Below are 15,294 nucleotides of genomic sequence, written 5' to 3'. Positions count from 1 at the left end.
GAGATTTGTTCTTCCAGGAGATTTTGAAAATGTATCAGTAGATGAAAATTTTTAATTTGGTTTCTGGGGCCCCACAAGGCCCTAGACCCCAGCTCCGGGGGGGCCGGCAGACCCCCTGCGAATTTTCCTCGGATTTCACAATTTTCATTTCACAGCCTTGTATATAGGTCCCTGAGGCATATTGGTGCCAGTGCTTGTCTCCAGATTCAGTAGCATTAAGCAGCTGAGTGTGTGTGTGATTGTTGGACAGGACATCAGTCCGACACAGGTTACTTCCCCAGCCAAGGCCAGTACCCATTTATAGCTGGTTGGACTGAGACATGTCTTGTCCAAGAACACAGACAAGTAGCATGAGTGGAATTCATACCCAAGTCTATTTGTATTTGCTGGAGCAATGTATTGTTTGTGAAATCAATTGGACATGTGTCCATTGTGAAGCCATAGTGAATATGAAGTCTTGCCATTTCACTTCATCCTAAACGTCCAAGACTGAAAAATAAATGTTAACCGTAATCCCTTCTATGAAGACCCCGGTGTTTGTACAAGCAGTAGCCAATGAGAAACGTTAATGCAGATTTTACCATGAAGTCCATGGCATTCTCCAAACAGCCACGTCATTTTGAAACTACAAAGCAACTCATGGATTGAGACATTCTGCAGCAGGGAGACTATTTAAAGCGCAACACTTCCATCAGGAATTAACTCAAGTGGGCCTGGTTAGAGGAGATGAACCAAAATAGTGACTTTTTCTTATTGTGTATATGAAAACCTAACACCCCTGGCATGAATTTGTTGGCAGCTGACACAAGATATTTCACACAAACCTATCAAAATCTATCTTTGAGATTTACTTCAGAGTGTTTGCATGCAAACTCAGTAAGTTTGTTTTAACCTTGCGTGCAAAATATGCATTTTATGCTTGCTTCTGGTACATGGGCATGAAATATTCACGTGGAAAAAAAATTATAAACATTTAAAGGACATATCTCACTCCAGTCAACACTATCTTTTAAAAAATTATGTACCAAATTATAAATCTATACTTCCAACTCTTAAACTTGAGAGTTCTGCTAAAACTGATAAAAAAAATAAAATAAACCAGTGTGTGTCTAAAAATGCACAACAGATTGACAGTCATTCTAATCCATAATTGTGATGTAAGCACTGACTATTAGCTGTCTGAAAAGTCCACCTGTGTCCATGCATGGAAAGTATAGAATCTGCAGTTAGATCCATGTTTGACTGTTGACCCTGGATCTAAATAGTACTGTCCTGAACACCTGGCCCAGAAGGAAAGACTCTGTAAATAGAAAAGATTCAATTTATCAACATTTTATGTGAATTTAGACAGATCTGGGTCCCTAATGAACGTAGCTTCCACAGGAACTCATCCAGAAGGAACCTTGAACAATAGTACAGTGATGTTTTATAGAGAATGGAAAGTCTCTCCCGATACAATGGGTGGACCTGTTCTCACAATGATTTCTATTGGCTCACTGCGACAGAGGGGTGGTCCTCCCATGTCATGTGCATGATGGTGTTTTGAGTTTGGCCATGTCACTAACTGGTTCAAATTGGGATGCGCGAGGGCACCTTGACTCACTGAGCACATCGAGCCTAGATAAATGTCCACACTGGCTGGCAATTTTAAGAGATAAATGTAGATAAGTTGTTTTTGACCTCAGCAAGAATGCAGTGCCCCTTCTCATGGAGATCGCAGGGTTTTTAGCAAGAACGCAGCAACCTTGTGCAGACTTGTTGGCACTTAAAAGGACATGAGAGCAGTACAAGCACCGTTCCTGTATATTGAATGTATTGGAATCAATGGTATATAACATGAGATTTTCTAAAGAAGACATTAACATGCCGACCATTCTCATGCTTTGCAGGGCATCACTTCTGCAGTCTTTCCCACAGACACCCAGAAATAAATAGATAAATAAAAACTCCCATTTTCCTACTCATTCCTGTGACTACATCCTTCTAAAACAAATTTTAACCATTTTGATGTATTCATGTCCATGCGCCCATTCAAGTCCACAAAAAACACTGATTTCACACTGTAAAAAAAAAAAAAAAATCAGTTTTTCCTCATTCATTTCAATAGAGGGTCTCCAGGGGTGTTACTCTACATGATGTCATCAAAGTCCACATTCCTCATAGCTCATGTTTCTGAGGTTTATCGGCAGCAGCTGAAATCAAGCTAAATTCCCCATGTTTGACTTGATTTCTCAGGGTACATGACACCAAAAATAAAATGCACTACATCAGTATTTTCATAATTCTTTATTTATTTAGCATAGTCAGCTCATTTGACAACTCAGCCACATGGGGTGTGCAACCAGTACATTCTGAGTGCTGGTCCCAAGCCCGGATAAATGAGGAAGGTTGCGTCAGGAAGGGCATCCGGCGTAAAACAAGCCAACCCAACTACGCAGACTAAGAATCGAATTTCCATACCAGATCAGTCGCGGCTCGGGTTAACAACGCTCGCCACCGGTGCTGTTGCCCAACAGGGTGCCGGTGGAAATTGGGCTACTGCTGGGCGAAGAAGAGGGGGAGAACGTTTCCACAAACAGCGGGAGAAGAAAACCAAAAGGGTGGAAATGAGAGTGGGGACTTTGAATGTTGGTAGTATGGCTGGTAAAGGGAGAGAGCTGGCTGATATGATGGACTGGAGAAAGGTAGACATTGTGTGTGCAAGAGACCAAGTGGAAGGGAAGTAAGAGCAGGAGCATTGGCCGTGGGTACAAGTTGTTGTACCATGGTGAGGACAGGAAGAGAAATGGTGTTGGGGTCATTTTAAAGGAAGAGTATGTTAAAAGTGTGTTGGAGGTTAAGTGAGTGTCTGACAGGGTGATGAGTGTAAAGTTGGAAATTGAAGGGGTGATGATGAATATCATCAGTGCATATGCCCCACAGGTAGGTTGTGAGATGGAGAAAGATTTCTGGAGTGTGTTAGATGAGGTGGTGGAAAGTGTGCCCAAGCATGAAAGAGTGGTGATAGGAGTGGACTTCAGTGGGCATGTTGGTGAAGGGAACAGAGGTGATGAGGAAGTAATGGGTAGATATGGTATCAAGGATAGGAATGGGGAAGGACAGATGGTAGTTGATTTTGCAAAAAGGATGGAAATGGCTGTGGTGAATACCTACAACCCCTGGCAAAAATTATGGAATCACCGTCCTCTGAGGATGTTCATTCAGTTGTTTAATTTTGTAGGAAAAAAATCAGATCACAGACATGACACAAAACTAAAGTCATTTCAAATGGCAACTTTCTGGCTTTAAGAAACACTATAAGAAATCAGGAAAAAAAATTGTGGCAGTCAGTAACATTACTTTTTTAGACTGATCAGAGGGAAAAAAAAAATATGTAATCACTCAATTCTGAGGAAAAAATTATGGAATCATGAAAAACAAAAGAACGCTCCAACACATCACTAGTATTTTGTTGCACCACCTCTGGCTTTTATAACAGCTTGCAGTCTCTGAGGCATGGACTTAATGAGTGACAAACAGTACTCTTCATCAATCTGGCTCCAACTTTCTCTGATTGCTGTTGCCAGATCAGCCTTGCAGGTTGGAGCCTTGTCATGGACCATTTTCTTCAACTTCCACCAAAGATTTTCAATTGGATTAAGATCCGGATTATTTGCAGGCCATGACATTGACCCTATGTGTCTTTTTGCAAGGAATGTTTTCACAGTTTTTGCTCTATGGCAAGATGCATTATCATCTTGAAAAATGATTTCATCATCCCCAAACGTCCTTTCAATTGATGGGATAGGAAAAGTGTCCAAAATATCAACGTAAACTTGTGTATTTATTGATGATGTAATGACAGCCATCTCCCCAGTGCCTTTACCTGACATGCAGCCCCATATCATCAATGACTGTGGAAATTTACATGTTCTCTTCAAGCAGTCATCTTTATAAATGTCATTGGAACGGCACCAAACAAAAGTTCCAGCATCATCACCTTGCCCAATGCAGATTCGAGATTCATCACCGAATATGACTTTCATCCACAGTCCACGATTGCTTTTCCTTAGCCCATTGTAACCTTGTTTTTTTCTGTTTAGGTGTTAATGATGGCTTTCGTTTAGCTTTTCTGTATGTAAATCCCATTTCCTTTAGGCGGTTTCTTACAGTTCGGTCACAGACGTTGACTCCAGTTTCCTCCCATTCGTTCCTCATTTATTTTGTTGTGCATTTTCGATTTTTGAGACATGTGCTTTAAGTTTTCTGTCTTGACGCTTTGATGTCTTCCTTGGTCTACCAGTATGTTTGCCTTTAACAACCTTCCCATGTTGTTTGTATTTGGTCCAGAGTTTAGACACAGCTGACTGTGAACAACCAACATCTTGTGCAACATTGCGTGATGATTTACCCTCTTAAGAGTTTGATAATCATCTCCTTTGTTTCAATTGACATCTCTCATGTTGGAGCCATGATTCATGTCAGTCCACTTGGTGCAACAGCTCTCCAAGGTGTGATCACTCCTTTTTAGATACAGACTAACGAGCAGATCTGATTTGATGCAGGTGTTAGTTTTGGGGATGAAAATTAACAGGGTGATTCCATAATTTATTCCTCAGAATTGAGTGAGTCCATATCTTTTTTCCCTCTGCTTGGTCTAAAAAAAGTAACTGTTACTGACTGCCACAATCTTTTTTTCCTGATTTCTTATAGTGTTTCTTAAAGCCAGAAAGTTGCCATTTGAAATTACTTTAGTTTTGTCATGTCTGTGATCTGCTTTTTTTTCTACAAAATTAAACAACTGAATGAACATCCTCTGAGGCCGGTGATTCCATAATTTTTGCCAGGGGTTGTACTTTAAGAAAAGGGAGGAGCACAGGGTAACATAAGAGTGGAGGAAGGTGCACACAGGTGGACTACATTCTTTATAGGAGATGCAAGCTAAAAGAAATCAGAGACTGTAAGGTGGTGGCAGGAGAGAGTGTCGTTAGACAGCATAGGATGGTTGTTTGTACGATGACTTTAGAGGTAAAGAAGAAGAGAGTGAGAGCTCAACAAAGGATCAGATGGTGGAAGCTGAAGGAGGAAGACTTGTGTGAAATTTAGCGAACAGGTGAGAGAAGCACTGGTTGGAGGGGAAGCAATTTTGGACAACTGGAAAAGTACTGTAGATGTGGTGAGGGAGACAGCTAGGGCAGTACTGGGTGTGACATCTGGACAGTGGAAGGAAGACAAGGAGACTTGGTGGTGGAATGAAGAGGTCCAGGAAAGCATAAGGAGAAAGAGGTTGGTGAAAAAGTTTTGGGATAGTCGGAGAGATGAAGAAAATAGACATGAGTACAAGGAGATGCTGTGTAAGGCGAAAAGAAGTGGCAAAAGCGATGGAAAAGGCATATTGCAAGCTGTATAAGAACTTGAATAGTAAGGAAGGAGAAAAGGACTTGTACCGATTGGCCAGACAAAGGGACAGAGCTGGAAAGGATGTGCACCAGGTTAGGGTGGTAAAAGATGCACATGGTAATGTGCTGACAAGTGAGGAGTGTGTGCTGAGAAGGTGGAGGGAATATTTTAAAAAGCTGATGAATAAAGAAAATGAGCGAGAGAAAAGGCTGGATGATGTGGTGAGAGTAAAGGAAGCACAAGAGATTAGTAAGGAAGAAGTGAGGTCTGCTATGAAGAGAATGAAGAGTGGAAAAGCAGTTGGTCCAGATGACATTCCAGTGGAGGCATGGAAATATCTAGGAGAGATGGCAGTAGAGTTTCTAACCAGATTGTTTAATAAAATCTTGGAAAGTGAGAGGATGCCTGAGGAATGGAGACGAAGTGTGCAGGTTCCTATTATCAAGAAGGGTGATGTGCAGAGCTGCAGTAACTACCAAGGCATAAAGTTGATCAGCCACAGCATGAAGTTATGGGAAAGAGTAGTAGAAGCTAGGCTTAGAAAACGTGAAGATCTGTGAGCAGCAATATGGTTTCATGCCGAGAAAGAGCACTACAGATGCAATGTTTGCTCTGAGGCGCAGGACATATACAAGAATAGTGTGACAGCAGTGAGATGCACTGTCAGAATGACACTCATTCAAGGTGGAGGTGGGATTACACCAAGGATCAGCTCTGAGTCCTTTCTTGTTTGCAGTGGTGATGGACAGGTTGACGGATGAGATCAGACAGGAGTCCCCATGGACTATGATGTTTGCAGATGACATTGTGATCTGTAGTGAGAGTAGAGAGCAAGTTGAGTCTAGTCTGGAGAGGTGGAGATATGCTTTGGAGAGAAGGGGAATGAAAGTCAGTAGAAGCAAGACTGAGTTCATGTGTGTCAATGGGAGGGAGCCCAGTGGAGTAGTGCAGTTACAAGGAGTAGAAGTGGTGAAAGTAGATGAGTTTAAATATTTGGGGTCAACTGTTCAAAGTAATGGAGAGTGTGGTAGAGAGGTGAAGAAGAGTGCAGGCAGGGTGGAGTGGGTGGAGGAAGGTGGCAGGAGTGATTTGTGACCGAAGAATATCAGCAAGAGTGAAGGGGAAAGTTTATAAGACAGTAGTGAGACCAGCTATGTTGTACGGCTTAGAGACTGTGGCACTAACAAAAAGACAGGAGGCAGAGCTGGAGGTGGCAGAGCTGAAGATGTTGAGATTCTCTTTTGAGAGTGACAAGAATGGACAAGATTAGGAATGAATATATCAGAGGGACAGCTCAGGTTGGACGGTTTGGATTTAGATTGGATTTGGCTTTAGATTGAGATCATTTGGACATGTGCAGAGGAGGGACCCGGGGTATATAGAGAGAAGGATGCTGAGGATGGAGCCACAAGGCAGGAGGAGAAGAGGGAGGCCAAAGAGGAGGCTTATGGATGTGCTGAGGGAGGACATGCAGGTGGTTGGTGTGACAGAGGAAGATACAGAGGACAGGGTGAGATGGAAACGATTTATCTGCTGTGGCGACCCCTAACGGGAACAGCCGAAAGACAAAGAAGTCAGCTCATTTGACATTTCATTTACTAGTGATGCACACTTTAACATGCTTGTAGATGTCAAATATTGATGTTAAAAAACTAAATGCATCATTCTGGACTACACATAAATTCTAAATAGCCAAGACATGATGACATTAGCACCAGGTGGAAAATCCATGTTAGTCCATTTCTCATTTAAGAGAATAAGAATAAAATTTAAACCCAAATCGGTGTTGTTGAGAAGTCAGTGATATTAGTGATAATTAATGAATGGTAGGAAAAGCTTTATGTCAAATTTTATTTTTGTTCATGTTTAAAAAAACAAAAAAACAAAAAACAAAACTCAGTTATAGAACAACTTGCTGAAGTCAAATATTTGAATGAGGGTAGCAATAGAACAGTAACAATCCCATGCAAATACGTGGATTTATAAAATGGCATTATGCCATATTCTTATCCATGTGACAGACTGTGTAGTGTAGGCCCATTATCTTGTCACTATGCGGAAAATATGCTTTTATGACTAAAATGAGCAAGAAAATGGGACTGATTTAGCTTATCGATTGCACCAGATTGCTTGTAATATTTCAGAATTCTCTGGGAACATCCCCCAGACTCCCCCTTGAGACACTGCTGCCCTGCAGGTCTTGTGAGGTCGTAAAGAAAATTTTCTGCCCCCCCCCCCTTCAAGGACCATTCACATCACTGCTGCTCAGGCACATCTGAAATTAGGTTCGAAGTTCTTTTTTTTTTTTTCATCCGTAAAAAACAAGCTGCAGCAGTTACGACTGAAAGAAATTTGAATCAATCACTTGTTAGTGTTTGTATTCAATGAGGTAAAAGTTTGATATAGAAACTTACAAGGATGCAGTTGGTCATTTTTGTCCCTTTGTTTTTATTTAAAGGGAGTTGACACTTTTGTGGAGTAAGCTTCAGAGAAGAATTGACCCCTCTTTGGAGTCTCTTCTGGAACGATGCCTTCAGCTGGGTGCCATCGCCAAAATTGTTGACCATTTGCTGTTTCTGGTCCGAATTATTCAAGCAGAGGTGAGCCTAACCAGGCAGTTTTTTTTTTTAATAAATAAAAAAAAAGAACAATGTTGGACTAGAGTTTTTTCATTATATTATAGATGAGCAGTTTTAAAATACTAACCATAATGTTTACCAATAACATACAGAGCAAATTAAAAATCCAGATGCTTCAAATTAGCCATTTTGGTGTTTGGAAACATTTCAACAGAGATGTTATTGCCCAGTGTCATTTTTTTATTATTCTGCTGTAAACTATTTCTCACTTTAAGTTAATAATTTATTCAAACACTTGCTGGCCCTTGGTGGTGACCCCACAGACATTAAGTACTTGAATATTTTAGATTTATTAATAAAGAAAACATTTTTGCCCTGCTAATGGTGAAACAATGTAGCGAAAATATCTAATTACAATTTTATTTGGACAAACTTAGTGATTGATTATTTTTGTGTAAATTATTGTTTTTGACTCAATTATAGCTTTCACTCAAACATTAAAATGTTTGTGTATTTTAAAACCTCAACTGTTATACTTGGGGGGGGGGGGTTTCTCACTTTTGCTTTAGAAGTAGTCAGGTTTTTCAGCCTCTTCTAGATTTTCGCTGTCATGGATTTTCCCCCCACCAGCCTTAACAATGGTTTAGTTCCTGTTTAATTTTGAAATGTGACTGTATATGAACATCTTGGTCTACTATGGTCTTTTTCTTTTTTTAAGGTGTTATTGCAGTCACACTGTATTAAAATTATCGCTCTCTTTCAGGCACGGGAACTGGGGCTAGCTTCATCAGTTGAACTTTGTGTCAAAGCTCTCCAACTTCCAAAGAAAGATGACAATGAAACAAGAATTTCTGTCTGTAAAACTGTGTCCATACTTCTTCCTGGTGACCTTGAAGTGCTGCGTGCCTGTTTGCTCACAGAGTTCCTGCTTGGACCAAGACAGGAAGTCTTTGGCCACCTTGAAGAGCTCTACCTACGACCAGACCAGAAGTATGACCAAGAAAATGGGGTTATTCCTAACTCACTCCGCTGTGAGTTACTACTAGCACTTAAAGCACACTGGCCTTTTGACCCTGAATTCTGGGACTGGAAAACTCTCAAATATCAATGCACTTCCCTCCTTGGATTAAAGGTGGAGTCAGAGGGAGAAGAGGAAGAACCAGCAGACAGAGAGGAGAGCAGTAGACCACATGAGCCACATGAAATCGCAGTGAAGTGTGTGGAATCTGAACAACAAAACAGGTTAAATGGAAGTATTGGTGGCCATGAGCAGAAAGATGATAAACATGCTGAAATAGAGGATGTATCTCGTATAAAGAAACACAAACTCTGCTGTCAGATTTGTAGTAGGTCGTTTACTGACACCCAAATCCTTCCTCACTCTAGAAGGCATGGACTGGAGAACATTCACCCATGCCCAGTTTGCTTAAAAAAATTTCAAAGCAGGAAGGAACTTGTTCCCCACATGAAGCAACATGTTCACAGTGAAGCATCCTTCTACAAAAAGGAGAAACAGATAGACAGTGTTCAGATAAAGATAGATGAGAATGACGAGCTCGAGCCTGGTGAGATCACTATTGACCCTTCCTTAATGCTGTATTACAAATCCACGCACGATCAGGATGTGCTCAACCACATTGTGCAACAAGCCAAATCTGTGCAAGCGAAGCGGATGGACGATGATGTGTACATCACTTTCGACCACATTGAGCGTCACTACGAGCTGCAGAACCGGGATGAGTATCCGTGTCCTGGAACTGGGTGTCCAAGGGTTTTTAAACATTCCAAGTACTTGTACGTTCACTTAAAGTCAGAGCACAAAGATGATGAGAATGTTAAACATTTTCATCTCATGAGGGACAAGCGGGAAAAGTGTGGCTTTTGCAGGCGCCATTTTGTGTCAGATTACCATCACCGCAAGCATCGGCAAGTTCATCATGGTGAGCAGCCTTTTACATGTGTGGTTATAGGTTGTGGCGCACGGTTTAGGTCTTCCTATGACCTTATCACACACAAACAGACCCACGGCTATCAGCTCAACTACCAGTGTGAACTCAAAGGCTGTTATGTCTCTTTCTCTGACTTGGGACAGTTATATCACCATGAAGCACAGCATTTCAGAGATGCAGGATTTACCTGTTGTAGCCCTGAATGTAGTAAATACTATTTTTCCAAAAGGGAATTTATTGATCATCTGTCTACACATAACATTACCTTCTCTGAAAATGACTTTGAGGCTCAGATGAAGGCTAAGCAGAAACTTTTTAAGACTCTTGTGGACAAGACTGTCCATGTCACTAGATCAAGCGGATCAGAAAAGACTGTAAATCTTGAGTATGTCAGTCCCCCTTCATTGAGTTGTATTTCTCCATTGCAGCCAACAGAATTTAAGGAGCCCAAAGCTGTGACGACTTTGGTGGCTGTGTGTTTTGATGGAAGTAAGTTCACCTGTGGCTTTGAGAGGTGCGGCATGACATTTACGAGAGCTAGAGATGTCCAGAGACATCTGAAATGTGCCCACCCAGAGCATCTGAAGTTGGAACCCAAAGAACACAAACATGACAGCGAGTGGGATTCAACGTCCAAAGAGCTAAAGGCTGAAATTGAGTCACATGGTGAAGAAAAGGAAAGTGACGAACTCCCAAACCCATTTCATTCTCTCGACACTGGCAGAGAAAGGTTGTCATCCCATCAGCCCAGATACATTGGAACATACTCTTCGAGCTCCATAAAAAACGATTCCCTCAAAGAAATTCTCATTGGGCTTAGCAAACTGAGCCTGAATGGCTCCAACAGTGCACCAAGTGAGCCCCTGATGTCCAACACCCCTTCATGTCCTTCACAAACATCCCTTCACCAGGCAATCATGGCAAAGCCACCTGTTGTATTGCTTCAGAAACGACATCCATATCAGTCTAAGAAAAAGGTGAGGGCTGCATCAAATAAGTCATCCACGGCTGAAAAGATCTGTGCAGAATTATTGGCCATAGCCAAGCCGTATGTTTGTGAGGTGAAAAGCTGTGGCTTCAGGACTGCGCAAAGTTACAGCTTGCTACGCCACTATAACAACCTACATGGTCGCAGCATCTCGCAGGCCAAAAGACTGACATCTCTGAAAAGCACATTTAAACCTTATGTCTGCCAGCTTTGTTCCAAGAGGCACAGAGAAAAACGTGTATTGAGGGCCCATTATATTCAGGCACATCATTTCACTGATGCTATGGTGAACAAAATAAACTGTAATGCTGTACCTGCGGACGAAAAGAAAACCACGGTGACTGCAGTGCATACGTCCAAGTCCCTGAACTGTTCTCTCGAAGGGAAAGAAATCCCTGCACTGCATCATCAAAACCAAAGTGAAAAATCAAATAGGGTCAGTGAAAACGGGCAAAACATGGGCAATCATTCATCTGAAGAGGAAGGGGATGATGAAGCAGACAGTAGGGAGGAAGAGAGGGAGCAAAAGGAACAAGGTCAGGATGTGATGCCGCAACAGGCCAGGCCTACACGCCGTTTGGTAGCAAAAAGTAAACTGTGTTATATATTGGATAAATACAGTAAACCTTTTCATTGTGTTGCAAAACACTGTGATGCTGCATTCTCCACCCAGGCAGGGCTTGTGCGCCACCTGCAGCTGGTACATCACTACAATCGCTCTCAACTGTTGTTGGAAAAAGACTTCGATGTGCATCGCAGCTCAGATATCAAAAAAGAGCCGGCCAGGAAAAGGCCCGTCACAAACTCTGATGAACCACAGCCCCAATTCAAATGTCACTTTGCCAACTGCAATGCCTCTTACCACCTTAAAAGCAGCCTTGTCCGTCATATTCGTCTTTATCATTCACAGGCACCAGGGCTAGTACGATGCAAACAGGAGGGTTGTACAAAAGTGTTCACCCATGATAATGCCCTGAAAAAGCATATTCTTTATAGCCACTGTGAATACTATGATTCCCTGGTAGTGCGTCTACAGAGCACTCACAAAAAATCAATTACTGGTTGCCAAAAGAAGCTTATAGTCACATCACAGAGTTCCGTGAAGGAACCCAGTTCACCTGCCGCACAGCCTGAGAAATCCGATCCCAAGTCTGAAGCGACTTCCCAGTCAGAGAAAATGGATGAGTCTCATCACAATAGAAGTAAAGTCTCAGAGAAACGGAACACGTTTGACAGCTATGTCTACAGATCTCACGAAGAAGCATTGCAAATGTGCCAAGACCGTTGTTTGCGTGTGGCTCACCCGTGCATGGTGCAGCACTGCGATTCTGTCGTCAGCTACATGCACAGTTTGCATCGTCACTATATGAAAGTTCACCGTATGCCTCGAGAGGTTTTGATGGACAACGAAGACAAGCTTGCTTTTAATGCCGAGCAGCTTGAGGAGCTAATTCAGAGGAAGTCAGCAAGGCCTACTTCTGCGGGAGCAAGTACACCCAATGGGGTACGCAAAATGGAGTATCAGGCGGAAACTGATAAGCTAGGAGGTCAGTCTGCACCTATGGGACTCCTCTCAATCAAGAATGAGTCTCAGGAAGAGGAAAATCATGACTTACTGGGATTGCCAGAAGAGAAAGTGGAGGAGCCATCACCTGTTGAGAGAAATGGTGTACTTGGAGATGGTGGTGGTGGTGGTGGTGATGATGATCATGATCACGGTGAACGGAGTACTAGTGAGCACACTGAAGAGTCTGTTGCAGGAATGGAGAACGGCCAACAGGAGAAGCAAGTAAACTTGCAAAACTTCAAAACACTTCTTCGTCCTGTCACTGTAGATCTTTCACCACCATGCTCACTCCGTTTTACTAATGAGGGCTTCCAGGACTCATCAAGCACCAATGATGGTAGTAAAATGTTGAACGGGTCAGCAGAATTGTCCAGTTCTCCTGTTCGCCAGCCGCTGAAACGCAAAAACGAACTGTCTGAACAGCCTCCAAACTTGAAAGAACCTGAGCGTCTAAGCCCTGCTCCACGCCCTTTTGATATTGCCACTTACAAGCCTATGGGGTTTGAGTCTTCATTCCTGAAGTTCATACAAGAAAACACCCCTCAAGACAATAGTGACGTATCATTGCTAAAACATGGCGATGTGGTGCTGTTGAAAGGGCGGGATTCTTTTCGACGCAGTTGTTCCATCAAGGAGAACACTCAGTTGGGGATCTCTCTCACCTGCAGCAGACGCACTCAGTCCCCACTGCTGAGGCCTCGTGCTATGACTGGGCACTTTACCTCAGTCCAAAACTTGAAGTCTGTCTTGGACAAAGCACTGGCTGGGTGTGGAGACCTGGCCATTAAGCAGCTTCAGTACCTCAGACCTGTGGTCGTTCTAGGAAGGCCTGTGTGCACCAACAGCATGCCTGGCCTCTTCCCATCAGACTCAAAAAACAGCAAACTGCTTCTTGGAAGTTAGTTCACTGGGAGCCTTTTAACGTGGCTGGGACAAATTTCATTGTATTTTCACACCATGTCCAGTATGTTGCTTTTCAGAAAGTTAGTTATGTTTAGATTTTTTTTTGGGGGGGGGGGGGGGATTACTTTGTTCATTGTAAATTGCCAAATGGAAGAATTGTAGAAATTAGCCGAAAACAAGTTTGGACAGCACACTTGGAGGGCAAGTTCATTGTTTTTAGACATGTGGTATGAAGGTATTCTGATAAAAGCTATTGTCCAGTCATGATTTTTTCACAAATGTACATACTGTAGTTCTCAAAGATAAATGTACAGATTTTGAGATTGTTAGAAATGCTCAGTAGCGTATTTCAAGGCTTTTCACTTTTGTGAAATGTGACTTTTAAAAAAATCCTTACTGCAAAGTTCTCTAAGTTTAGTTATTTTTCAACTCTGTTTATATTACTTCAGTGTTGAGATGCAGTGAGCGGATGTTGGCAAACATGTATGTTAATACTTTCTAAAAAAAAAAAAAATGATAATAAATGTGGAACCAAATATACCATTCTCTAATTTCTGGATTGACTGATTTTTATTTATTTTTTTATTGCGGTGATGTATCTGACTGAAGGTTGGGTTTATTTTTCTCAAGGAGCAGTGGTGTGGTTGGGGGGGGATGCGCATTCTGGAGGTTGCTAATAAAAGTGCAAGTCTGTAGTGGTATGGGTAATTTCAGTGGTTGTAAATACTATATTATTTTGAGGAAACTGGCAGCGCCTATTGTTAGCAAAACCATGTGTGGCATGTCGTGTTTTCTGTCGAAGATCAGCTAGACTCTACATGACCTGGCAGGGTTCTTGCCAGTGCAGTTGAGCATATGGGGCCCCTATGCTGTGAGCCCCTATACAGGGCTTTTCCGTTTTTTTTTTTGTTTTGTTTTTTTTGGGGTTTTTTTAAAGGACATGTCTCATATAATTTAATGTCCCAGTTAGCAGCACAAAGTGGTCCTCAGAATGCAGGAAATAATGTTTCAAAGGGTTATAAATTTCAACATTTTCTCCGGGGATGCCCCGGACCCTCCTGTAGCGCTCGCCGTGTGGCCATGCCCCGCTAAATTCTCCCCTTATGCTGTAAAAAATAAAAATAAATTCCTGGTGAGAACCCTGCCTGGTATTACTGAACTTCCCTTCCACACCTGAGAATCAGAATCCTTTTATTGTCATTTTACAGTGCACGCAGTATAAAGTATAACAAAATTAAAAAGAAGCAGCTCTCTTTTCAGTACAGTAGTTGATAAATAAATGATAGTTGAAATAAAGTACAATAGAATAATAAGAATGAAGGAAAGCAAAAAAACAAAACATACAAAATACGAGGAATGTGCAAACATGTATGACACTAACTATAATTATAAGGAAGAGTTTTGTAGGAGAGGAGCGTTGTATTGCATGAGGGAGGAAACAAAAAAACTTGCTACCAGGAAGTTGGGCCCGATTCTCTTGTTCCAGGAAAAATGTTAACCATTTCTCATTCATGAGAGACTTCAGATTGGTCTTGTACGAGCAGGTCTGCCCTGGGAATGTGTTCTGGGACTGCATTTCTACAGCCACCAGGCTGCAGAACCTCTCTGCTTTGGAGGGTGACCACCCAGGCAAATGTGATCCATTACCACCTCTCAAAATTAGCCATCTATTGGCTGCAGCTAGGTTAAAGATGGGTGTTTTTGACCTTTGACAATTGGTGGTATCTTCAACACTAACACCAACATACCTGGTTATGGACCTCATAACTTTGTCCTCTTGGAACCGTGACCCTACTACAGCCAAATATCCCTAGTTACACAACTGCTAGGTTCATTGAAACACAGTAGCTCTTCCACTGTGATATGTGGGCTTGGATACTTTTTTAAGGACCACTTTAAAAAAACAAATACTAATCAGCTCGGAACCAA

The 15,294-nt window shown here is 42.0% G+C and overlaps 1 protein-coding gene across 1 annotated transcript in view; it reads left to right on the top strand.

Annotated features, from left to right (window-relative positions):
- rlf (RLF zinc finger) overlaps positions 1-15,294 on the top strand; it is a 49,005-nt gene that overhangs the window by 17,902 nt on the left and 15,809 nt on the right. Inside the window, exons 7-10 of the mRNA XM_034159443.1 lie at positions 7,838-7,979; positions 8,722-12,562; positions 12,596-13,275; positions 15,214-15,220. Of these exons, the coding sequence (XP_034015334.1) occupies positions 7,838-7,979; positions 8,722-12,562; positions 12,596-13,275; positions 15,214-15,220 (4,670 nt within the window). The remainder of the gene's footprint in view (positions 1-7,837; positions 7,980-8,721; positions 12,563-12,595; positions 13,276-15,213; positions 15,221-15,294) is intronic.

This window comes from Thalassophryne amazonica, chromosome 19 (genome assembly GCF_902500255.1).
Source record: "Thalassophryne amazonica chromosome 19, fThaAma1.1, whole genome shotgun sequence".
Lineage (NCBI taxonomy): Eukaryota > Metazoa > Chordata > Actinopteri > Batrachoidiformes > Batrachoididae > Thalassophryne > Thalassophryne amazonica.
The sequence above is the reverse complement of the archived record's forward strand: the minus strand, read 5'-3'. Positions and strand labels throughout refer to the sequence as shown.